At 36.7% G+C, this 25578-nt stretch overlaps 1 protein-coding gene across 7 annotated transcripts in view; it reads right to left on the reverse strand.

Moving 5' to 3' along the window:
* LOC109679873 (uncharacterized) overlaps positions 1-25578 on the reverse strand; it is a 518055-nt gene that overhangs the window by 440794 nt on the left and 51683 nt on the right. For 6 of the 7 annotated variants that reach the window (XR_012448046.1, XM_074073834.1, XM_074073833.1 and 3 more), the window contains exons 2-5: positions 23835-23969; positions 21475-21524; positions 20665-20774; positions 19132-19236 (exon numbers count right to left, since the gene is read on the reverse strand). Coding sequence is in view for 6 of the 7 variants with exons in the window: in XM_074073834.1 (XP_073929935.1) it covers positions 19132-19236; positions 20665-20774; positions 21475-21515 (256 nt within the window). In the remaining variant the exon portion in view is untranslated. The remainder of the gene's footprint in view (positions 1-19131; positions 19237-20664; positions 20775-21474; positions 21525-23834; positions 23970-25578) is intronic. The other variant, XM_074073835.1, reaches the window with a different exon arrangement.

Below are 25578 nucleotides of genomic sequence, written 5' to 3' on the forward strand. Positions count from 1 at the left end.
TTCTCTGAACAATATGATTACTTAAGATCACATACATCTTAGAAGGACTTCAAAAATATTTTAAATATTTTGTTTCTAGCTTATGCCAAAAAATATTGCTTTAGAAGTCACTTAACCACTTCTCTTTCTGTTTTTTGAAAAAAACAGTACACAGGATTCCAAGATGGCGGCTAGAGGTAGGAAGCAGAAAGTGACCCTCCTATAGTGAAATCTTGGAGACACACTTTGCAGGCATAATCACCGAGAAAAGGCATAACTTTGACCCCTCCACATCTCCAGCCGGTGCAGAGAATCTCCATTTCACGTTAAACGGAGAAACGAGGAGGGTGCCCGGGGCCACCAGTGGCCGGCGCCCATACGGCTTGGGAAGACGCGGACCAGGTGAGCTTCGTGGTACCGCGGTAGACCCACAGACAAGCCTGGGCCAGAGCAGCATAGCCCCCTGGACAGACTGACCTCCACCCAGGAAAAAAAAAAAAGAGAAACTGAGTAATAAGCAATAAAAACAGTTAAGACATGCTGGAAAGAGGGTGGGGCACCCTGAGTGCTGAAGATTGGGGGAAGGGAATCCTTCCCGGGACTGTAAATAAACAAGCCAGGCGGGCCGGAGAGGCTCTGGCGGGAGTGGGGCGCACCCAGCAACCAGGAGCAGGAAAGCTTGTGAGAGGAGGGAAGACCCACTTCCCACTTGAACTGTAAACAAACATGGCAGCCGGCAGGAGCAGCAGAACCGCCCAATAAGCAGGAGCAGGAAAGCTTCTGAAAGTGGCAGTGGGAGGAAAACTTCAGAGGAGAGGGGGGAAGACCCACCTCCCATATGAACTGTAAATAAACACGCAGGCCTGACAACGCAGGGGCAGTGTCACCTTTCCCAGTGCTTGGAAAGGGGAAAGCCTGTAGCAGAGGCTCCCGCACAGGAGAACTCTGAGCAAACAAAGCCTGTGGGACCAGGTGAGTGCTAGCTCACCCCAGAGATCTGCATAAATAATGCCGCCAGCTACAGGCTGAGAGCAGCAGGCAGGCAAGCCACAGTTGCAGATACCAGTCTCAGAACTGTCTCCAGACACTTTTTTTTCTTTTTCTCCCTACCTTTGATGAGAGAACAACCGAATTACACCTGCAAGCCGAAAAACTTACTGAAACTGTATTGCATTTGAACTGGGGACACTTGGTGGAGCTTGTGTGTGTGTGTGTGTGTGTGTGTGTGTGTGTGTGTGTGTAGTTTTGTTCTACTTTATGCATCCCCTTTGATGAGACAGAGAACAACATCTGAGGCACCAACTCCAGGCTTGGAGATTGAGACGGACACCCAAATTATTAAGACTGAAACTGTATTGCATATAAACTTGGAAGTCTTTTGGGTTTTTTGTTTGTTTTTTTTTAATTTTCTATTTTCCATTTTATTTTAATTCATTTTTATATATAGATATTACTTTTATTTACTTATTTTTTATTTTTTTATCTTTGATTTTCAATCCTCTCTCTGTCTCTCTAATGTCTGTTCAGCTTACTGTCGATTAGTACACTAACACTCCCTGTTTATACCTTTGCAACTCTCTTGTCTGATACCTTGTTCTGCTTTCTCCCTCTTGTCTGTATATTTGTTTTCCCCTTTTCTTTAACTTCTTGCTTTCCATCTCAGCTCACTCTTCCATTCTAAATATTACCATTGTTATTATTACAAGCTAGAAAATACTTAATTACACACAGTAGAGGGACAGTAACAACACCAAGGACAATGACGGGAAGACAGAAAAAACAGGGAAGCCAGTTTCCCCACAGCAAAAAATTAGTACAGGAACCAGAGGGGAATGAAGAGAACAGAAACTCAGATCCAGACTCCAAAAAAATGAAGATAAACTATGTCAAAGGACCCAATGAAGCCCACAAGAATAATTTAAAAGAAGATATACTACAAATACTCAATGAGAATTTTATAGAGATGATACTGGATAGGGTCAACCAAAATGTACAGGAGACACTCAAGACATTCCAAGACAATAAAAATAGAGAATTTGAAAAAGCAAAAGAAGAAATAAAGGAAACCATAGAAGCACTGTATAAACACCAAAGTGAAAGAGAGAACACAATGAATAAATGGATAAATGAACTCAGGACAAAAATAGACAACAATAAAGAAGAAAACTGCCAGGATATGGAAAACCTCAGAAAAAAGAATGAAACAGAACTGCAAAACAAAACGGAAGGCCAATCCAGCAGAATAGAACAAACAGAAGACAGAATCTCAGAACTTGAAGATGAAATGGTAATTAAAGGAAAAACTGAAGAACTATTAATTAAACAACTCAAGACCCGTGAAAAGAAAATGTAAGAACTCACTGACTCCATCAAAAGACCAAACTTGAGAATCATGGGCATCGAAGAAGGAGAAGAGGTGCAAGCGAAGGGAATGCGTAATATATTCATCAAAATAATAACGGAAAATTTCCCAAATCTAGAGAAAGATATTCCCATACAGATGCAAGAGGCCTCCAGGACACCAAACAGACCAGATCAAAATAGAACTACTCCACGACATATCATCATTAAAACAACAAGTTCAGAAACTAAGGAAAGAATATTGAAGGCTGTAAGAGAGAAAAAACAAGTAACATACAAAGGTAAACCCATCAAAATCACAGCAGACTTCTCAACAGAAACATTAAAAGCAATAGGAGCGTGGGGTGAGATCTTCCAGGCAATGAATGAAAATAACTTCAACCCCAGAATACTCTACCCAGCAAAGCTATCATTCAAAATAGATGGAGCAATAAAAGTCTTCCATGATAAGCAGAAACTAAAACAATATGTGACCACAAAGCCACCATTACAAAAGATTCTGCAAGGGATCCTGCACACAGAAAGTGACACCCAACTTAACCATGAAAAGGCAGGCAGCACCAAATCACAGGATAAGAAAAAGCAAGACAGTAGAGAGTAACATCAAGTTAGGTACACACAATCAAACCTTCAAACAACTAAGACAACTAAATGGCAGGAATCACCACATACCTATCAGTACTAACGCTTAATGTTAATGGACTTAATTCACCCATCAAAAGACACCGTTTGACAAAATGGATTAAAAAAGAAGATCCAACAATTTGTTGCTTACAGGAGACTCATCTCACCGACAGAAATAAGCATAGGCTTAGGATGAAAGGCTGGAAGAAGATTTACCAAGCCAATGGCCCCCAAAAACAGGCAGGAGTATCAATACTTATCTCTGACAAAGTAGACTTCAAACCTACATTGATCAAACGAGATAAAGAAGGACATTCCATACTAATAAAAGGGGAAATAGACCAAAAGGAAATAATAATCTTCAATCTGTACGCACCCAATGTCAACGCACCCAATTTCATCAAACATACCCTGAAAGACTTAAAAGCATATATAAACGCCAACACAGTGGTTGTGGGAGACTTTAACACTCCATTATCATCAATAGATAGGTCATCCAAACAAAAACTCAATAAAGAAATCCAAGATCTAAAATGTGCAATAGATCAAGTGGACCTAGTAGATGTCTACAGAACATTTCATCCAACCTCTACACAATATACATTCTTCTCAGCAGCCCATGGAACCTTCTCCAAAACAGACCATATCCTAGGGCACAAAGCAAGCCTCAGCAAATATAAGAAAATACAAATAATACCGTGCATACTATCTGACCACAATGCAGTAAAAGTAGAACTCAACAACAAAAGTAAAGACAAAAACATGCAAACAGCTGGAAACTAAATAACTCATTACTTAATGAAGAGTGGATCATCGATGCAATAAAAGAGGAAATTAAAAAGTTCCTGGAAGTCAATGAAAATGAAAACACAACCTACCGGAACCTATGGGACACAGCTAAGGCAGTCTTGAGAGGAAAGTTTATAGCCATGAGTGCATATATTAAAAAGACTGAAAAATCCCAAATCAATGACCTAATGATACATCTCAAACTCCTAGAAAAACAAGAACAAGCAAATCCCAAAACAAATAAAAGGAGAGAAATAATAAAAATAAGAGCTGAAATCAATGAAATAGAAACCAAAAAAACCATACAAAGAATTAATGAAACAAAAAGTTGGTTCTTTGAAAAAATAAACAAGATTGATAGACCCCTGGCAAACCTGACTAAAAAGAGGAGAGAAAAAACCCAAATTAGTAGAATTAGGAATGCAAAAGGGGAGATAACAACAAACACCATGGAAGTCCAGGAAATCATCAGAGACTACTTTGAGAACCTATATTCAAATAAATTTGAAAATCTAAAAGAAACGGACAGATTTCTAGATACATATGATCATCCAAAACTGAAACAAGAGGAAATTAATCACCTGAATAGACTTATAACACAAAATGAAATTGAAGCAGCAATCAAGAGTCTCCCCAAAAAGAAAAGTCCAGGACCTGATGGATTCTCTGCTGAATTCTATCAGACCTTTAAAGGAGAACTGATACCAACCCTCCTTAAACTGTTCCACGAAATAGAAAGGGAAGGAAAACTGCCTAATACATTTTATGAAGCCAGTATTACACTTATCCCAAAACCAAGCAAAGACACCTCCAAAAAGGAGAACTATACGCCAATCTCCTTAATGAACACTGATGCAAAAATCCTCAACAAAATAATGGCAAACCGAATTCAGCAACACATCAAAAAGATTATTCACCACGACCAAGTAGGCTTCATCCCAGGGATGCAGGGGTGGTTCAACATATGAAAATCAATAAACGTAATAAACCACATTAACAGAAGCAAAGACAAAAACCACTTGATCATCTCAATAGATGCAGAAAAAGCCTTTGAAAAGATCCAACATCATTTCATGATAAAAGCTCTAAGAAAACTAGGAATAGAAGGAAAGTTCCTCAACCTTTTAAAAGCTATATATGACAAACCTACAGCCAGCTTTATACTTAATGGAGAAAAATTAAAACCATTCCCTCTAAAATCAGGAACCAGACAAGGATGCCCACTATCTCCACTCCTATTCAACATAGTACTGGAATTCCTAGCCAGAGCAATTAGGCAAGAAGAAGGAATAAAAGGAATACAAATAGGTAAAGAAACAGTCAAAATATCCCTATTTGCAGACGACATGATCCTATACCTTAAAGACCCAAAAAACTCTACTCAGAAGCTTCTAGACATCATCAATAGCTATAGCAAGGTAGCAGGATATAAAATCAACATAGAAAAATCATTAGCATTTCTATACACTAACAATGAGCAAACGGAAAAAGAATGTATGAAAACAATTCCATTTACAATAGCCTCAAACAAAATCAAATACCTAGGTGTAAACCTAACAAAAGATGTGAAAGACCTCTACAAGGAAAACTATACACTTCTGAAGAAAGAGATTGAGGAAGACTATAGAAAGTGGAGAGATCTCCCATGCTCATGGATTGGTAGAATCAACATAGCAAAAATGTCGATACTCCCCAAAGTAATCTACATGTTTAATGCAATTCCCATCAAAATTCCAATGACATTCATTAAAGAGATTGAAAAATCTACTGTTAAATTTATATGGAAACACAAGAGGCCACGAATAGCCAAGGCAATACTCAGTCAAAAGAACTATGCAGGAGGTATCACAATACCTGACTTCAAACTATATTACAAAGCAATAACAATAAAAACAGCATGGTACTGGCACAAAAACAGACATGAAGACCAGTGGAACAGAATAGAGGATCCAGATATGAAGCCACACAACTATAAGCAACTTATCTTTGACAAAGGAGCTAAAAATATACGATGGAGAAATAGCAGCCTCTTCAACAAAAACTGCTGGGAAAACTGGTTAGCAGTCTGCAAAAAACTGAAACTAGATCCATGTATATCACCCTATACCAAGATTAACTCAAAATGGATCAAGGATCTTAGTATCAGACCCCAAACTCTTAAGTTGATACAAGAAAGAGTAGGAAATACTCTGGAGTTAGTAGGTATAGGTAAGAACTTTCTCAATGAAACCCCAGCAGCACAGCAACTAAGAGATAGCATAGATAAATGGGACCTCATAAAACTAAAAAGCTTCTGTTCATCAAAAGAAATGGTCTCTAAACTGAAGAGAACACCCACAGAGTGGGAGAAAATATTTTCCAACTATACATCAGACAAAGGACTGATAACCAGAATATATAGGGAACTTAAAAAACTAAATTCTCCCAAAACTAATGAACCAATAAAGAAATGGGCACGTGAACTAAACAGAACTTTCTCAAAAGAAGAAATTCAAATGGCCAGAAAACACATGAAAGAATGCTCACCATCTCTAGCAATAAAGGAAATGCAAATTAAAACCACGCTAAGCTTCCACCTCACCCCTATTAAAATAGCCATGATCAGCAACACCACCAACAACAGGTGTTGCGAGGATGCGGCGAAAAAGGAACCCTCTTACACTGTTGGTGGGAATGTAGACTAGTACAACCACTCTGGAAAAAAATCTGGAGGCTACTTAAAAAGCTGGACATCGATCTACCATTTGATCCAGCAATACCACTCTTCGGGATATACCCAAAAGACTGTTACTCCAGAGGCACCTGCATGTCCATGTTTATTGCGGCACTATTCACAATAGCCAAGTTATGGAAACAGCCAAGATGCCCCACCACTGACGAATGGATTAAGAAAATGTGGTATCTATACACAATGGAATTTTATGCAGCCAAGAAGAAGAACAAAATGTTATCATTCGCTGGTAAATGGATGGAATTGGAGAACATCATTCTGAGTGAGGTTAGCCTGGCTCAAAAAACCAAAAATCGTATGTTCTCCCTCATATGTGGACATTAGATCAAGGGCAAACACAACAAGGGGATTGGACTATGAGCACATGATAAAAGCGAGAGCACACAAGGGAGGGGTGAGGATAGGTAAGACACCTAAAAAACTAGCTAGCATTTGTTGCCCTTAACGCAGAGAAACTAAAGCAGATACCTTAAAGCAACTGAGGCCAATAGGAAAAGGGGAACAGGGACTAGAGAAAAAGTGAGATCAAAAAGAATTAACCTAGAAGGTAACACACACGCACAGGAAATCAATGTGAGTCAATGCCCTGTATAGCTATCCTTATCTCAACCAGCAAAAACCCTTGTTCCTTCCTATTATTGCTTATACTCTCTCTACAACAAAATTAGAAATAAGGGCAAAATATTTTCTGCTGGGTATTGAGGGGGGGTGGAGAAGGAGGGGGCGGAGTGGGTGGTAAGGGAGGGGGCAGGGGCAGGGGGGAGAAATGAACCAAGCCTTGTATGCACATATGAATAATAAAAGAAAAATGAAAAAAAAAAAGAAAAAAACAGTACAGTTTATTAGGAAAGGAATATACTTTCAATAGCTGAAAGGGAATCATCTCAAGAGAGAGAATGAGAATGATCTTAACCATTTCTCTAAAGCACTAAGAAGATTAATTGTTAAGAGCATTTTATATTTGTGACCAAAAGATATAGCTATCTGACTGATGATTTGTTAGTAAATAAATGAAGGTGTATGTAAATTCTTCAGAAAAGTAGCAGAGATACCTTTGTGTGAGTATCATCATTTCAGTGACTAAACAATCCATTTCTAGTTTTTCTACTTGATGAAAGTCTTCTTCATTTGTTTAATTTTGTTTTGTTCCGTTCTGTTTGGCAGTACTAGGTATCAAACTCAAGGCCTTCTGTTTGCAAGGCTTGAGTTCCACCACTTGAACCACACTACCAGTTCTTTTGTTTTTAGTATGCTTTCCATCTGGGGTCTAGCATTTTTGCAAGAGGATCACTGTCCTCCTACCTCCACTTTCCAAGTAGTTGAGATTACAGTATGTACCGTCATGCTCATACCTTCTTCATTATTTTTCAATACATAAATGGCTAAGTCATGAGGACTATAATCTACAGTGTCATGTTTAATAACTATTAGATTTGTTCAGATTTAACTCTAATTTACTTTTTACTTATCTAACTTTTTTATTTGTTAATTGACTATGAAAATTCATCCTTAGTCTAAAACATAGTATTTGCCCTTACAATGAATATATAAAATTTTAATCATGTCTTATCCTGAAGAAAATTTTTCAAGAGGCTCTCTTTAATTGTACTGTAGTCATAAAGTATGATATATAAATGAGAAAAAATAAGAATAAAAAAGATTTTGAACTACATTTTCAAGATATGTCCACTCTATCAACTTTTATATTCTTTGTATTAACACATTTAGTCTAAATTTTCATTTCTAATCATATCCTCCAATATAAGTTCCATTTGATTTGCTTACTTTTGATTTTAGTTTCCTCTTGTTAACTCCTTTACTTGTATATTCTTGCAAAAAAGGCTTCCTCTATAGGAGCCATCAGTTCCTACCCATAATTCTCTAGGTAAACATGAAGTTACCATTGAGCTGATCACATCTTTGGGATTTTCTCTAGCCCATAGCCAACCACATCTTTATATAATCAGGTATTTGAGCTCTGCACTGTACATTTTTAAGGATAAACTATCACAGCTAATGTCTTACCTAAGTATTCCCTTCCTTATTTATATGAGGAACCAATGCACGGCCACCATGTGTTCTCACATCCTATTTAACCACACTGGAAATGAGATGAACAGCCCAGTTTTCCTTTGGTATTCAAGAAAGATGGGTTGTAATGCCCCACTTACAAGATAACAAAATCTGCATGCTCATTTTCCTTATGCAAAATGGCATAGAATTTCCATATTAACTGTACACATCCTCCCATATACTTTAAATGACTTCCAGATGACTAACAATACCTAATACACTGTAAGTGCTACATAAATAATTGTTAGACTGCATTCTTTAAGGAATAATGATAAGAAAGGAAGTCAATTGTTAAAACTAGTTTTTCAAATATTTTCAATCTGCAATTGGCTGAATCCAAGGAACACACTGATATGAGACCCACCTGTTTTTCTCCACTAAATTCCAGAATAATGGAAAAAGACCCCATCAACTAGTTCATGGGCTATAGAGATAGTTTTATTTTTCTCTTCATGTATTCCTGACACGCTCTTCAGCCTGATGTAATATATTCTTACTTAATTCACAGATTTATTTTGACCCTTCTCCAAGATTAGATGTAATATAAGCATCTCAACATTGCAGCAATTGCAGTATCCTGGAGAAGATTATTTGTGATAAATGAAAGCTAAGCAGGGGTCACTAGAACTCACAACAGAACAAAACATATCATCTTTTCTGTCAAAATGGAAAAAACAGCCTTTAGTTAAGTTACATAACTAAATCTCCAGTTGTTAAATATCCTTTACCATGCAATTTTAAGTAATATTTTTAAACTATTACAACTCCAACAAATGTTCACTCAAAATGCAGGCAGGCTCTTAAAACTTCAGGTTTCTCTCTCTCCTACTCTCTGACATCCCGTCTCCAGCATTGTTCAGCTCTAACATATTATAATAATGTTATTTTTGCACTTGCCTTCTGTGGTTTGCCATCTGATTCAATAAATGGGTGTGTTAAACCATTACTTTCAACCCACTTAGGCAGTCCCGACACTATTGTTCTTCACCAGTGATGAGTAAAGCCCTCCTTCAGCTCCATCCTGCACAGTTGAGCACCACAGAGTGCTATTTCATTGTCTCTGTGTCCTACAGTCTCAGGAAAGCACAACATAGATCCAAAGCAGTTAATTCTCAAAGAAGAAGAAAGAGAGAAAAGACTTCACTTTTTCAAGAGTGTAAGTCAACCGAGAAATTACAGAGAACAATCCCACAGGAGAGCACCCTCACTTTTGACACCGACTTCATGTTCTAGGGGTTCATAAAACCATTCTCACATCCAGTAATTGGTTATAAGGTTCCATAGAACTGACTAAAGCTACTGTATTAAAATCAGCCATGGGAAGATGTGCATAGGATGGAATCTGGGCAAGTACCAAAGTGAAGCACCCACTGTTCTCTCCACATTGGCACTGGAATGTATTAGTTTCCAGCATGTGACAGCACTCAGACTATGGCTAACCAGGAAATTTCACCAAGCACCAGTGCTGAGAGTACTTGTTGAGGCTCCATTATGCTGGCATGGTTGATTGTGACTGCTCATTGGTTGATTTCATTCTCCTTTTCAGCCCTCTGGGCATCACCCAAAAGCCCCATTCTCTGTCACATTGTTGGTCATATCGATACGGCAAGATCCCCAACTTAAGACAATTAGAGTGTGCTGTGCCTCCACTTTAAATTGTAGTGTTAGGCTATCTGATGAGCCAAATTCTCCAGAGAGAATGTGTGACATTTCAAGGGCTCACTGAATACCTCCCTGAAGCTGAGGTCAAAGGGCAGAACTTTTTTGGATCAGGTTAATTTCTATACTGTATTCTTTCTATTTCTCTTAAGACTTTGATTTGGGACACTTATCTCTATGGTATACACACTCATTATGGTTATAACTATGGCCTTAAGCATTTTGGAGGTCAAAGGATATTTATTTAGTAAAATAGAATTTAAGAAATCTAGTTATATGAGAATATGTGGAGGCAAGGGAAAAGAGTAGTGAGTATAAAATGCAGTATGATGCCTGGTCATACTTGGTATTATTTGCTTGGAACAAATATGGCAACAGCTTTTAGACTCACAGGCAATAATGAAGGAATGGCCTGCCACTAACTTGCAGCACTTGCCTGGAACATTCAGTTCTGCACATCATTGTGAAAACCACATAAACAGCATCCTGCATATCACACACAGAGGAATTCCTGAAAGCTCTCTACCCAACTAGCTCAGCCTACCTGCTGACTACCAATTCTGTGTCACTACTTAGGTTTTGTGTTTGTAGAAGGCCTAGCTAAATTATAAATATGCTAAACCAGTAATATATATGAATTTTAAATTTTAAGTTGGTTATTGAGAGAAGCAACAGAACTATATTCTAATGGGTAAGGGGAAGGCAAAAGAAAATATGAATTAGGAAAACTTCAGTGAGAGCCCAAAAAGAGAAAGATGAGAAAAGGCATCTCAACAACGTTCTACCTCCTCCAGTGCAGAGTGTACAGAAAGGGGATCTAAAGCTCACTGTAAGCCAAGCTCACTGCTAGGTAGCTGTGGGACAGGCAGTGCCACAGAATATTATAGTCAAATATCTAGGTTGAAGTCTTGGCTCTGCTACTTGTAAGCTGCTTGCTACGTGAGCAAATCAGTTACACTTTTGGGTCTCTGGCACTTCAACTCTAATTTGGGAATAATACGATCTCCCTCACAGAGTAGGTGTGAGCTCAAATGAGGCAACATATGGGAAAGCACCTTGTTAAATGTGGTTTTTTTTCACTACTATATAAATGTGTTAATATTATATTAACACAGATTGGAAAAATAGCTTTAGTGTGTGTGTGTGTGTGTGAGCAAGAGAGTTCCATACAACTAATAATGCTTCAAGATAGCCTTATTAAAAGGGGTTTAATAGTTATATGTGTTTGAATACACAAGAATCTACAAAGCCTTCCGTGAGAGTCCCAGTACATCTTAGCACACTGAGGAATCTAGAAAGCCCTACAAGAATGAACACTACACAAAGTTACATAGCACAGCATTTCCCAAAGGGGGGATGAAAGAGAATTGTGGAGGGGGTGAATTCAAGTATGATATATTTGATATATTGTAAGAACTTTTGTAGATTCCACAATGTACCCCTTTACCCACCACAACAATAAAAAAAATATTGATTTCATTAAAGATAATTTGGACAATGTTTAAAAAAATAAAAACAAACACAGAAACTTCATGGAAGAAGAAATCCAGAGAATAAATGTTGAAAAATTACTAACGCAGCTAATTCATGGTTTAAAAAATATAATAATGCATTATGCCCTGCTTGACCAATGAGGGAGAAGGAGCCCAGCACAGATGATCCTGTTGAGAACAAGATCCTAGTGTGTGCAGATAAATGTGTACCTTCAATATCAGTGAGTGTCTCAATACACTTCACTATCAAACTCTCCTCCCTTTATCTTGCAGGATTCAACTTGCAGCTGTCTTCTCCAGTATTCTACTTTGGCTGTCTCAGGAACTGCATCATTAAATCTCACCCAAAATGTCCTGTGCTCAGGTTAACTGGATCCCAGGACCCTCCTGCCTGAACAATGCCACCAAGGTGGCAACCCACCAGGTGCTTCCTCTTATCTCCTATCCAAAGAGCCAGGCACCTGAAAGCAGAGAATCTTGGTAGTTTCTTTTTACCCAACATAAAATACTCTAATCATGCAGGTTTTTAATAATTAATTAGCATACTTGTAATTTCTACCATTGACCAGCCTAAACTCTAATAGAGAGGAGTGTAATGTCTACCGAGTACCTTTACTAGTAGGTTTTAATAGTAAAATAAGGAATTTGTGGTTTCAAAAAGAACTAAAGAATGAAATTGTCCAACCAAAAGAAATGAGATTGTTAGTGTTTTTCAAGCTCATTAACATCCAGAAATAAATAAGCTTAAATAAAATCTCACTGCACACACACATATCCATATTTCAAACTAACTACAGGTAAAAATTCAGCTACACTATCCAAAAAAAAAGTGAATGCAGAATGTGTGTGTAACACACCATGTTCCCTTTGATTTTACTCAGGATTTCTTCTTTCAAGCTACGTTCATGAGATTTCTGAAGAAAAAAGATGGAATTTATTAAACTCTAAGTCAATAAACTCAACAGAGCATTTTAAAGTCTTACTTTGTACCTGATAGAATAACAGAAATCTGCTTTAAAAGCAAAAACAAAAAGATATCTATTGTCTGCAAGCAACAAAATAGAAGAAATAACTATGAAGATGATATATTTTATTTTTCTTTGTCGTTCTGCATATTTTCCAGTACTGCAGTTTTGAAATCAGGACCTGGAGCTTGCTAGATAAGTACCCTACCACTTGAGCCACACCCCCCAGACCTTTTGGCTTTATTTTTCAGATAGGTTCTTGTGTTGTTGACTGTGCTGGCCTCGGACCATGGTCCTCTTTCCAATGCCTCCTGCATAGCTGGGATTCCAGACATGTACCCACCACATCCACCTTGTTTGTTGGGATGGGGCCTCATTAACATTTTTTGCCCAGTCTGGTGTTGAAGCACAGTCTTTCCAATCTCCACCTCTCAGTAGCTGGATCACAGCTATTTTGCCTGGATCACTGTCAAGAGCCACTGAGATTGGTCTTCAGCATCTTTTTATTGTATTATAGCTCTATCTTCGAAATATACCTTCACACATAAAATGTCCCATCTTAAAATCTTCAGTGCGATTGCATATCCAAAATTTGGGATCAAAGCTATTTAGTGTGCCCATTGCATTAACATTCAGTCTTATTTGTCACAGCAACCCAACCATGACCTGTGTCTTTTTGAATGTATTTCTGAGAATGATATTCATCACATTATAGCATTTGTTTCCCTCTTTCCATAACCGGATATAGGCTTTCCAATACAGAGGAACATATGTACTTCACAAGTCTTAAGAAGTAACTCAATACATATGTGTATAGTTAGCAAAACTTTAAATGAAGATAACAATTTACCTCATTCTTATGCAACAATATTGTTTGCTAGGCCCATGGACCAGGTTTAAACACTAAAATTAAAGTATAAATCCTCTACAACTCTTTCAGGGGCATACCAAGTATACTTTCATAAAAAAGGAATTTTTACAGAGAAATTATATTAAATATATTTTTCCTACCCAAGAATGTTCTTCCATTTTAAAGAAACAGCACAGCATCATGTTTGAAAGGACAAACTTGGGCACCAGGATGATCTCAAGCAATTTGCTTAACATGTCTCTAGTTCAAGCTCATTGCTTTGATTTTATGTTAGTCATGTTTTATTGCTGTGAGAAAATACCCGACGAAATTAACTTAAAAGACGAAAGATTTAGTTTGGGTCACAGTTTCGGAGGTTTCCGTCCATGGCTCCTTGTCACCATTAATTCTGGGTCTTAGATGGTAGAAGGACATGGCAGAAAGGCATTTTAAAGGAAAGTTACTAATCTCATGGGAGCCAGGAATCAGAGAGAAGGAGGTCCCAGAGACAAGATATACTCTTCAAAGGCATGCCTCCAGTGGCCAAATTCCTCCAACTAGGTGCCACCTCCTAACAACTTACTCAGCTATGAACTCATCAGTGGATTGATAAACACATCAACAAAGTTAGCACCCTCATGATCCAATCACACTTAATAGCCCCACCAACTGGGGACCAAGCATGACTTTTTATGGGGTACTTCATATCCAAACTGCAACAGGTTTGGAGATGGCTTTCCCCTCTGAAACTCATGTTGAGTGTAATTCTTACTATTAGTTATCAAGAGGTGGGATCAGGTGGAACCTTTAAGAGGTGGTTAGAGCTCCAGCCTTGTGAATAGAGTGATCTGTTCATTTAAGTAATAAATTAATGGGTTATCTCAAGAGCTAGTGTGCTATAAAAGCCAGTTTGGCTAGGTCTCTCACTTGCTTCTTATCCCTAGCTATATGATGCCCTGTGACACATGCAGATTCTGCCAGCAAGAAGTCCCCTGAACCTTAGACCAGAACCATGAGCCCAAATAAATATCTTTTCTTTATAGTTTATCCAAGCTCTGGCTTAGTGTACTTATCAACAGAAAACAGACTAAAGCACATGTCATCTGTATGAGGACTATTTGTGACACTTCCCTTACAGGATTATTGTGAATTTCAAATAAGCCAATATGTGCAAAGCACTTAAAAGAGCCCCTAGCATATAAAAAGCACAATCTATGAGGTAGCTATAATTGTCATTATTCACATTTATCGTGTTCTAGTTCATAATTAACTACACCATGTAGAATCAAATAGCCCTAGATAATGCTAGGTCATTCTCCTCTGAGACTATCATATTTGCAAATATTAAGTGATTATAATGCAGTCTTTTCAAACTGTTTTCCAGAATTGCTAGCAATAGACATGCAAAGCATCCCTTAAAGGGTACATTAGCAACAACACTTCCAAACTTCCTATTTTCAAACCAATGTCAGGGTAGTAAGTCTTTGGCATGAAATTCAAATAGAAGAATATTCTTTTTCTGGGCACACAGGAACATGTCAAATACTTACTGCTTTGCTCTCCTCATAATCAGTTCATTTACTCCTCTCTCACACTTGTCCTCATGCCTGTCAATTTTGCCATAGCCTCTGTTAAGTTATGTAAAGCAGAATGCAGTTATCTAATTACAATAAGGACTTCCCAGACCCTTGCTGAGGGCTTCGGGTTCTGATACAATGCATCTTTTTATGACAAATAAAATAACATTAGATTTTAACTATTGTAAACTGTTGGCTCATGCTAAGAATGCATATCAATTTATCCCCACACTATAACCTGCATTTCATTCCATAATATCTCCTAGTAATGTTCATTTAGGATTGTAGCTTAAGTGTCTTCAAATAATGATTTTTGCATTTTTTCCAAATTATATCGCCTTCCCAGACTAATTTTATAATTCAATTAAAATAAACCATCAAGTTTTCTTAGCATGATACTCTTTATAAACCCCCTGCGATTTTCTCCCATTTCATTGCTTCAATAGGCCAACTGCTGCAATAAAGTTGTTGAAGAAGGGAAAATATATTCTAAATTCCCAATATTGGTTCACTAGTGTTGCTGCAACAAAGTACTACAAATGGAATGGCTTACACAAAATGTGTTATCCCATAATTCTGGTGGCTGGAGCTCTAAGATCAAGAGTATGCATGTGTAGACCTGTAAGGATTAATGCAGGTAAAGTATATTAATCATTAATTAAAGTATCTGGTACATGGTAGGTGCTCAGGAAATTAAAGCTACTTTATTTTTTACAAATAGCTCTAGGAATATTTTTTTACACTAGGAAAGTCCTTCAGAATTCCACCACTTAGCTGCCTGTGTATAAAGTCCCAAAGCACTTGTTTTGGCTGGAGTAAAAAACAAAGGCTAAGGTACTGCTGCTCTGGACCTTAACAAAATGTATTTTTCTCCACCACCCATGTGCATGTCTCATTGTAGCCAAGGGAGAACTATTACTTTTATTACTATTATTATTCCTTGAACTTGTGCTTTTTTAGGCCTATGGGAGATATACTATTCTCTGTGTTAAATTTCATATGATTGTTCTGTTTATCTTTAAGAATTGGTTGTATAGCAAAAACGCTTGTTCCTTCCTATTATTGCTTGTACTCTCTCGTCAACAAAATTAGAAATAAGGGCAAAATAGTTTCTGCTGGGTATCGAGGGGGTGGGGGGAAAGGAGGGTGGTAAGGGAGGGGGTGGGGGAGGCGGGACATACGAATAAAAAGATAAATAAATAAAATATCAAACTTTTTCCCAAAAAAAAGAATTGGTTGTATGCTGCATTTCCAAGTCTTTTGAGAACACTTCCCTCACCTTCTGGTGTGAAATAGATGGGCCCTCACCTACTTACTCCTTCACAGCAACTCTGAGCTGCTCTATAATCATTTGTTTCTTGGTCTCTATTTCCCACCACACTAAGAATAACGTATTTGTTTTGACATCTGAAGTAACTAGTACACAGTCTGTGACATATACATATTTACTAACTGGGAGACTGACTGGAAGACTGAATGAACGAATATATATACAAAAGAAACCAGAAGACCTCAGAGACTGAACAGTCAACCATTAGGCACATTATCATTTAATGTGACTTCTGACCAGAGAAAAAGAAGATGGAGTAAATGATGAAGGGAAGACATGTAACTTTGTGTGTGATATTAATCAGTTAATGAAACTTCACATTTCTCTGCCTTAATCCAGGAAAATAAAAGGAGAAAAAAAATTCCCTACCAGCTATCTAGCCTGATTTGCATGTGTTCAAATTTTCAAAGTATTCCTTTTGATTCCTTTAACCAATAGCTGTTTTAGAAAGCTCTTCATTACTTCCTAATTGTCCAAATTCATTTTCTTCATTTTTCCTTATTAGAGGCAGATTTTTCAAATGAGTTAAGTAGATCAGCATTTTAAAATCATTACTAACTTCAAGCATTTTTCTCAGTTATTAGCATGTCCCTTCTCTCTCTAGGACTACAGTCTTTTTGTCCACTTTTGAAGCCATCTGGTTTCATCAGTTCTTTTTTCCATATATTTCAAAGTCAACTTTACCTGAGACTAGCATTCCCTGTTTACAATAGTCCTGATCATCGGTATTTTTCACATCTTGGGCTCTGAATGAAGATGCAGTGATTCACTCTAATAGAACTAAGGAGAAGGCGTGCAGTGAGAATAAGAGAGTAGGAAAGTGAAGGAAAGGAAAGAAAATAAGTTTTCCTGACAAAATATTACATAGGATATGATTTCATTTATGTAAAATTTCACATGCATATGAACATGAACTAGTATACATAAGAGTATGACCATCATGGTTATCTGAAGGCAGGTATACTGTACAGTTTTATTTTTTCACATTGTACATAGTGAGTTTTTTAATTATTTGAAAACTTTTATTTGCTTGAGTTATTATTTATACACTTTGAAACAGAACATCAAAATTATGTTTACTGGAAAATATGCACATATGCATATGCAAACTTGTGGCAAATATGCACTAATTCTGCCTATGTTATAATAATTCAGTATTTTCACCAAGACAAAAAAAGTAAGAAATTTAGATACTTGAATTTCTGAAAGAATATTAGTTACTTCAAAGTACAAAAGTTGTTAAGAAATTGGAATAATCAAAATATCCAAACACTGGTATAAAAAATAAAAATGGATTAATCCAGGTATGATTTCTAGGCCATTATCAACACCATATGTCTCCTTAATAACCTTTCTCCTCTGAGACATGACGTTTTGCAAGATTTGCTCTACCAAAACAAATGCACTTATAAAGTAATACATTCTCAATTGATCAAAGATATCTGTAACTATGCATTACATTTACTGATCAAAATGAAGAAACAGTGTAGCACATGTATTTGAAATAACTTCTTTATAGGCAAATAATTTGTCATCATGGATCAATGTATGATTTCTGTTACTTCTTAAAAATCATGAAAACAGTTGAAGATACATTCTGGAGCTCAAAGTATCCACTGACCTGTTTCAGAATCAGTGCTCCCCAGAATCAAATAATAATCTGGCATTAAAATCAGCTTTTAAATTTTCAAGTTTGTTTTTTAACAGATAAGTAGCTCAGAAAGGAGTATCAGGATTAATTAACAAGAAGAATATATCTGAAGTGACCCATGAAAACCATGAGTCTTAACCTTATGCCAAGGGCAGAGGAGACAAATGGACATAAATGATGAGCTCCAGACACCTTCCAATCTCACTAACAATCATCTAAGTACTGGAAACAAGAAAGCAAACATATCAGCACAAGACAGTAAATGCAATATTTTCATTAGCTTTGTACATCTATTTCTTCAAGTTCAGTAAGCTAGGTTTCATTTTGTTTTTCCTGCTCTGAAAGATAACTGCAGATGCGCATGCATTCTCTGGAGACGAAAATCAGACGATTAAATCAAAACTTTTTCAAAATCTTTTGGAAATCATCCCTTCTCATGGCAGATGCAGTAAAGTATAAATCAGTGGCCATTGGAAATTTCCTGCACTAGAAACATCTCAAATGTACATGTCTGAAATTGACTGTTGATAAAGTTCCAACCTTTAAAACTAGGTTGCCACATGGTGAAACTCTGAGAATCATTCAAGTTTTGAGTTTTTTGTTTTTCAGTTTTTTAAAAATAAAGATCATAAAATCAGTAAATAGCATATCACAACAAATTCATAACCCCACTTTATTCTTTCATAAAGCACAAAGATCTCACAAAAGAATACTATGCCAACAATCTCAAACCATGGCTCCGTGAAACACTTAACATCTGAGGTCAGAATAAGGTTTTCTTATTAAACTGTCATTTCCTTTACAAAGTGGACTATTTTGTACTTACTGCTACCCTTTGAACTCTTAGAGTGAATAATTAAAACTAGACTACAAAGCATATTTTGTGATGCTTATTGCACTATAGATTTCTGCTTAGTGGCTCATTTTAAATGCTCACCAATCTCCAGAGGGATAACCTTGCCATTAGTCTGCATCAACACAATTGGCTGGCCCCTAAAGGAAAGCAGACAGCTCCAAATCATAATAAAATGGTCTTGCTGGAGACTCACCATACTGACAGTGGGGTCCATGAAATCCCTGAGAACATTGGCACCACAGGGCTTCACCATCTGAGTATTTCCTTCCATTGAAATGAGTCCCCAGGGCAGAGATGGCTAATAGAAGGGTAGACAAGATGGGTAAGAGAATGGAGTCAAAAGAGAGAAAAAAATTCAATATAGGCACCAGGTTGCTAGTGTAACATAATTTAGATATTTCTGCCAGCCCTCTATAGCAAGGTTAAAGAGTGCTGTCTATACAAGGCCCTAATTTGTATAGAGCCTTACTGTGTGAAACATTGCAGAATTCTATGTTGAGGGAACATTTGTAACACCTGGAAGCTTGTTGAAATGCAGAATCTCAGGCCCACCCCAGTCCTACTTACTCAGAATCAGTATTTTCAAAAGATATCAGGTGATTTTGTACTCTCACTCAAATTTAAGAGGTGCTGACTTAAAGAAACTACATTGATAAGATGACCATCATGGTCATAACAATCTGAAAAAACGTACAATAAATGCTAATACTTAACCAGAGCCAAAGGACCATGGTAAGTGCCATACAACAAATACAAAGAATTCCTCTCACAGTTTTTGGTTTCCAGGAGTTTTATCCCATAGTTGGTATGGCATTGTAGAAGAAGATCTTTTCACTGATGTTAAACCAGTCAGCTGCAGTGGCCTACACGTCAAATAAATACACAGTGACTCTTGGTACACCACTAAACACTAAGCCTGCTTAATATGGGAAGCCTGCCCCAACTTCACTAAGATATTTCAAGAGCAGAAAGCACACAGGGGAGGGAAGCAGGATGCAGAAAACTCCCTAAGGTACAGACTAGTAGGAGAGATGAATTGTTGTGCCATGCTGCTGCATTGATTGCAACACACTGAAGCATTTTAAGTGACTTCGCAATAACCATAAACACATAATACAGGTAAAGGAGTCACTAAAGCAAGCCATTTCTCCTGGAGTGAATGAACTATATAATGTCACAAGTTCTGCTGCTTGAGTGCTGTCAAACAAACTGCAAAGGTTCTCAAGTACCCTCAGCAGAGGTTTGTAAAAGGACTGCATACCTCATTTTAAAAAGTAAACTGCCTCCAGAGTTCTGCAATTAATCATGACAAGCACAAGTTGAGAAATCCCATTTAGATTTAGTACAGTGATTTCCCTCTGGACTTTTGAATCAACTGTGGATTACAAATTTGATGATATGGGAAAGGAGCAAACAGAAAACGGAGATGGACGTCAAGGTATAACCTGTCTGGCTTTAAATCAACTGTCTTTTAAATAAAGAGACAGAATATAAAGCAGCACTTGCATGGGTCCTAAGCTGTGACCTATCATTACAAATACTTAACAGAAAGCTATTTGTGCATTTTTGCACATGTCATGTGTTAATATTTAACCCAAAGCAATTTTATGATTCTATGGTGCTTCTAAAGATGCCAAAAATAATAGGCATGATATGATTGAAACCGAAAACAACAAAACCATTCCTTCCTGTGACAGAGAGTTTGACAGAAAGAATTACAACTTACAGTGTTGGCATCCCGGTTCATCATCCCATTGCCTCCAAGCAGGGCAGCACCTATAGACCGTTTGCTGCTCTGTGTTGTACACCTGCCTGTACATGGTATAGTAGCGGGTCCTAAGAAACAGAGAAATCTGGATCAGGGGGGTGTAACACTTCTCTTAACGCAAAGTTGCCATGTCATATCTATAAAATATTTCTCCCTCCAATTCAAGTCCCAGCCTAAATACAGATAGAAAAAATGTATAGATCAATGATAAATCGATACATAGATAATAGATAGATATACAGATGTATATCTATCTATATATGTGAGAGTGTGTGTAGATAATTTGTATATGATATACACACACCTATTGCATATGCAACCAAGATTCATTACAGGTATAGGTTAATGAAAATTAAGAGGACCCTATGAGCTATAGAATAAACCATCCAAAACATCATTCAGTCTCTCAAAAGTGAAATACAAATTAGAGAATAATAAACTCCTGAAGAATATTAAGGCACATATGTTTCAATTAGACATTGAAAGCACCTCATATGTTGGTTCCACTACAGCATGCATTCTTAACCACAGAGCAATCACCAGCAAGGCGGCGACAGTCCTTGCTGGGGGGAAATGAAAATAATCCACTGCTAAAATGATGCATGGCTCTACAAAGGAACATGCTCAGAGCATAAATACATATAAAGTATATGTGCAGTGTCAAAATTTCACAGGGGAGAGGGCAATTATGAAAAAAAAGTGTATAGAGATCCTTACTGAGGACATTATGAACAAAAAAATTGAAAACACTGCACAATTTGTGCTTACCTCTCACCTGACGATAATTCCAAACGTCTCCAAGTAGGCATATTTCCTGTCTACCAAATCAGTGTCAGATTTATTCTTTAGTACTAACACATTCTTATTCACACAGCTCTGCCTATATTATACCTCAAATCCTCTTGGTTTTGAAGGTCAATTTCAAATACCACTTTCCCCAACTTCTTTTTAGCCTCCATGTCAATATATATTCCTCTTTTTCATCTCTCAAAAACAGAGCTTGAAACATAACCTGATAGTTTTTGTGTATACCTCTCCAATTTGGATAGAAGTGTAGGTTTGTCTACTTATGTATAAACAAAAATGATACAAGTTTGCCAAAGACTCCAAGGATCTTTTAATGTTGCCACCACTCTAACCCAGTGTTACACACAGAATGTATAACACTACTAGCTCTTTAGAACAAAAATATGAGAACTGTTTTACTTATTCATACTTGTTTTCTTCCAAATTCTGAATATCTATGAAGACAGGACTTTCTTTCTTTGGTTCAGATTAATACTGACAATGACTAAACCTTTTGGGAGCAGTACAGAAAATCTAAATGAAAAACCATTTACAAAAACAAGTAGTCTAATGAATAAATCACATATCCTATAAGTATGGTTCCATACTGACTTCTATTGTAATAAACTTTTCTGCCATAGTGTTATACTATCTAACATATATTGAGTACCTGCCATGAACAAACCACTGTGCTGTATGTGTTAAACATGTTTCCAGGTAATCCTCATAATATCCACCCATGGAAATGTTTTTCCAACCTTGCAAACTAAGAAATGTAGAAACTTCACCTAAGGCTACACACATCTAGGAAGAGCCAGGGAAATTTTTCTGATTTAAATGTCAGTAAAACTCAGCCACAAAGAAGAATGAAATTTTGTCACTGGCAAGTAAATGGATGGAACTGGAGAACAACATCTTAAGTGAAGTTAGCCAGGCTCAGAAGGCCAAAAATTGTATGTTCTCCCTTATATGCAGACTTTAGACCTAAAACAAATTCAGTAACATTATTGGACATAGGTCACACGCTAAGGGGAGAACGTGTACAGGAGGAATTGGGAAAGGGAAGGAAACCTAAAACTTGAAAGTATTTGATGTGCCCACTGTAGAGGAGCTAATAAAGTAATCTTAAACTGACAAAGGCCACTATAGGAAGGTGACTGGGAAATAGTGAAAAGGTCTGGAAGAAATGAACCACTTCAGTTGTAATACACATGTGCATGGAAGCAATGCTAGGAATCTCTCTGTATAACTATCTTTATCTCAAGCTAGCAAAAACGCTACGTCTTTGTTATTATCTCTTCAACAAAATTGGAGAAGAGGGCAGAACAGGTTCTGCCTAAAAGTGAGTGGGGAGAGGGGAGCTGGCGGCAAAGGGAGAGATGGCCCAAACAATGTATATACATATGAATATTTTTATTTATAAACAATAAATAAAAAATAAAGACATAAAATAAATGTCAGTAAAATGTCCTGAGTATAGATCAAAAATCTGAAATTTAAACACATACACACACGCAGCATATGCTGATATTCACAACTATAAATTACTTAATTTGAAAATATTTTGATTAGTCCTATATTGTAACTGTTCTGATATTTCTACACAGTGACAAGCCCAATTTTTATAAATGACAACTTTTCATTATCCATAATAGAAATAATATTAAATTCATCATTAACCTGAAACCACACTTTTTTTAAGGTTAGATATCCTGAATTCATATCCATTTGATTTATTTACATAAAACTCAGCCCATCAGCAACTACTTGTATCAAATGGTTCCTAGATGTTATGTAAAATTATTTTAAACTTTGAAGGGAGAAAATGTTGTACATGAAGCCTGGACTCTTGAAAGCATTATGGACACTTACTTTTTCTCTTCTCTCCTAGCCTGCAGAGTTAATCCTAATTCAAAGGCCATAATAATGTTAAAGACTCTCTAGGTTTCAAAGTGTTACAAGACTACCAAGGGCAGGTCAGGCATTAGTTCACAACTGTAGATCCCCTGGATCCAAGTAGTGCTAAATTTAGCAAACCAACACAATATCCCTTGTTTCTGTCAGTTCTCTGATCTGCAGCTTTCAATGGTATATCATGTCATGAGGTAAAATTAGTGGCCTCTAACCCAAAATACAACCCAGATAAATGAGGCTTAAAGTGAAGTAATCATACATCCATCTCTAAAAAAAATATAAATTCTGCATGTTCTGGGTAAGCATGCCATACTCTCCTTTCCTTACTTGTGTAATTACTTTCTAAAATTTATTAGATAAGATATTTAGGTGCAGGTGATATTTCTGGTTTTGATATTTAATAATCACAAGCAAAAAAGCACCCTTACCTTCTTTCATAACTCACACAACACCTGGGGCCAGTACAGCTTGGTTTCCAGAGCTTGACAGTGTGTGTGAAGGCTCCAACACATGGGTGTGGAAGTCCCACAACAGTCAATTATTGTTCTTCACAAACATTTGGCCTTGAAAAAAGAAATGAGCAGTAATAAGGTAGAAATACTAGAGCTTATATATGAAACACAAAGCATTTATTCCTCCATTTCCCACAAAAACTTTATGATTACAGAAATACATACATAAAGTAAAAGAGAAAACAACATTTATAAAAATTCAAGCCCTACAAATATGTACAATACAGGTTACTTAAAAAGAAAATAGTTCTTAAAATCCAGGACCAGGAAGAAGAAAAATCAGAATAGATTTTAATGACCAGGAAAAATTTAAAAGAAAGATACACATTCATAAATTCCCACAGTTAGAAAAATTGAGCTCTTTGATAAACAAAATTAAAAAATAAGCCAAATGTTAGGGTTCTCACTATCCATGAGAAAAGAAAGGCGACTCATCAAAAGAAGCTGATTTTTCCCCTGGAAATTATTTCTGAACAATATTTTCTCTCTGGATGGTTAATTGGATTTCATATGCAATACTTGTTTAAACCAAAGTATTTTCCAACCTAAATATTAATATTCCCTTAGAAAGTTTATTCAAATTTACAGGATTTAAGGACACATACACAATTTTTAATTTTTAAATGTGTAGGGCTGGATAATATTGATAATCTACAGTGCCAGAATAATTTTTTATAATCTTCTTTTGCATTTAGAAGAATGCTTTTATGATTTACTTGCTCACATCATTTTGCATTTGAAAGTGGCAGTAATTATAACAGCAAGTTGGCCAACCACTCGTATTTCTCATGCAGTCCAGGCATTTACAAGCCATGCCCTGACCCCACTGGGAATGTGGGAGATGATTCACACTTTGACGTTCTGCCTTTAGGAAGCTTATAGTCTGGCTTAGTCCCCTACCTGTGACCTCAGGAAGTTTACAGTCTGGCTCAATCTCCCATGTACATAATCTGTTGGAAATAGAATTGAGTTCTTCTCAGCATCTAAAAACCTCTGTGAACTTGTCCAGTGACACAGGAATAACACTGACAAGTGTCTAATCTCATGTCCTAAACTATATGTCAGTTACATCACCCTCTGTGGCTGTAGTTTCTTCTTGTTATCACTTCTTTCTATGCCTCTAAATTTCACCATCTGATTCTGCTTTCATCCCAGTTCTTACTTTTAGATATGTTTCTAAAAGGCAGTTGTTTTGACTGCTAACCACACCTAAACTGAATAAAGTTCAAATGAACTTTATTTATGTTTGCATATTTAATACTTGAGGTAAATACTGCAATAAAATGGTAAATATAAAAGCTGCATTTAAGCTGGACATCTATCAAATCACCAAGAATTGGACTGTAAACCTAAAGAAAATCCTAGCTTTAAAAAGTTCCATATATATGATATATTGTAAGAACCTTTATAAATGCCACAATGTATCCCCACCCAGCACAACAATAAAAAAAATTTAAAATTTTAAAAATTCCATATTGAATTCTCTATATCTCTAGCTCCATGTGGGTTTCCAATGCTTTTTGTGAGCCAACCAAATCCCTTAGAAAGAGTTTACAATACCTCTATTATTTTTTGTCAACAGTTAAAAATTTTACACATCATTCCATCTTGAACTCCACTTTGCAACCCCTTGTTGTTTCACCCACTCATCTATTCATTG

The sequence above is a fragment of the Castor canadensis genome, chromosome 5, assembly GCF_047511655.1.
Source record: "Castor canadensis chromosome 5, mCasCan1.hap1v2, whole genome shotgun sequence".
Lineage (NCBI taxonomy): Eukaryota > Metazoa > Chordata > Mammalia > Rodentia > Castoridae > Castor > Castor canadensis.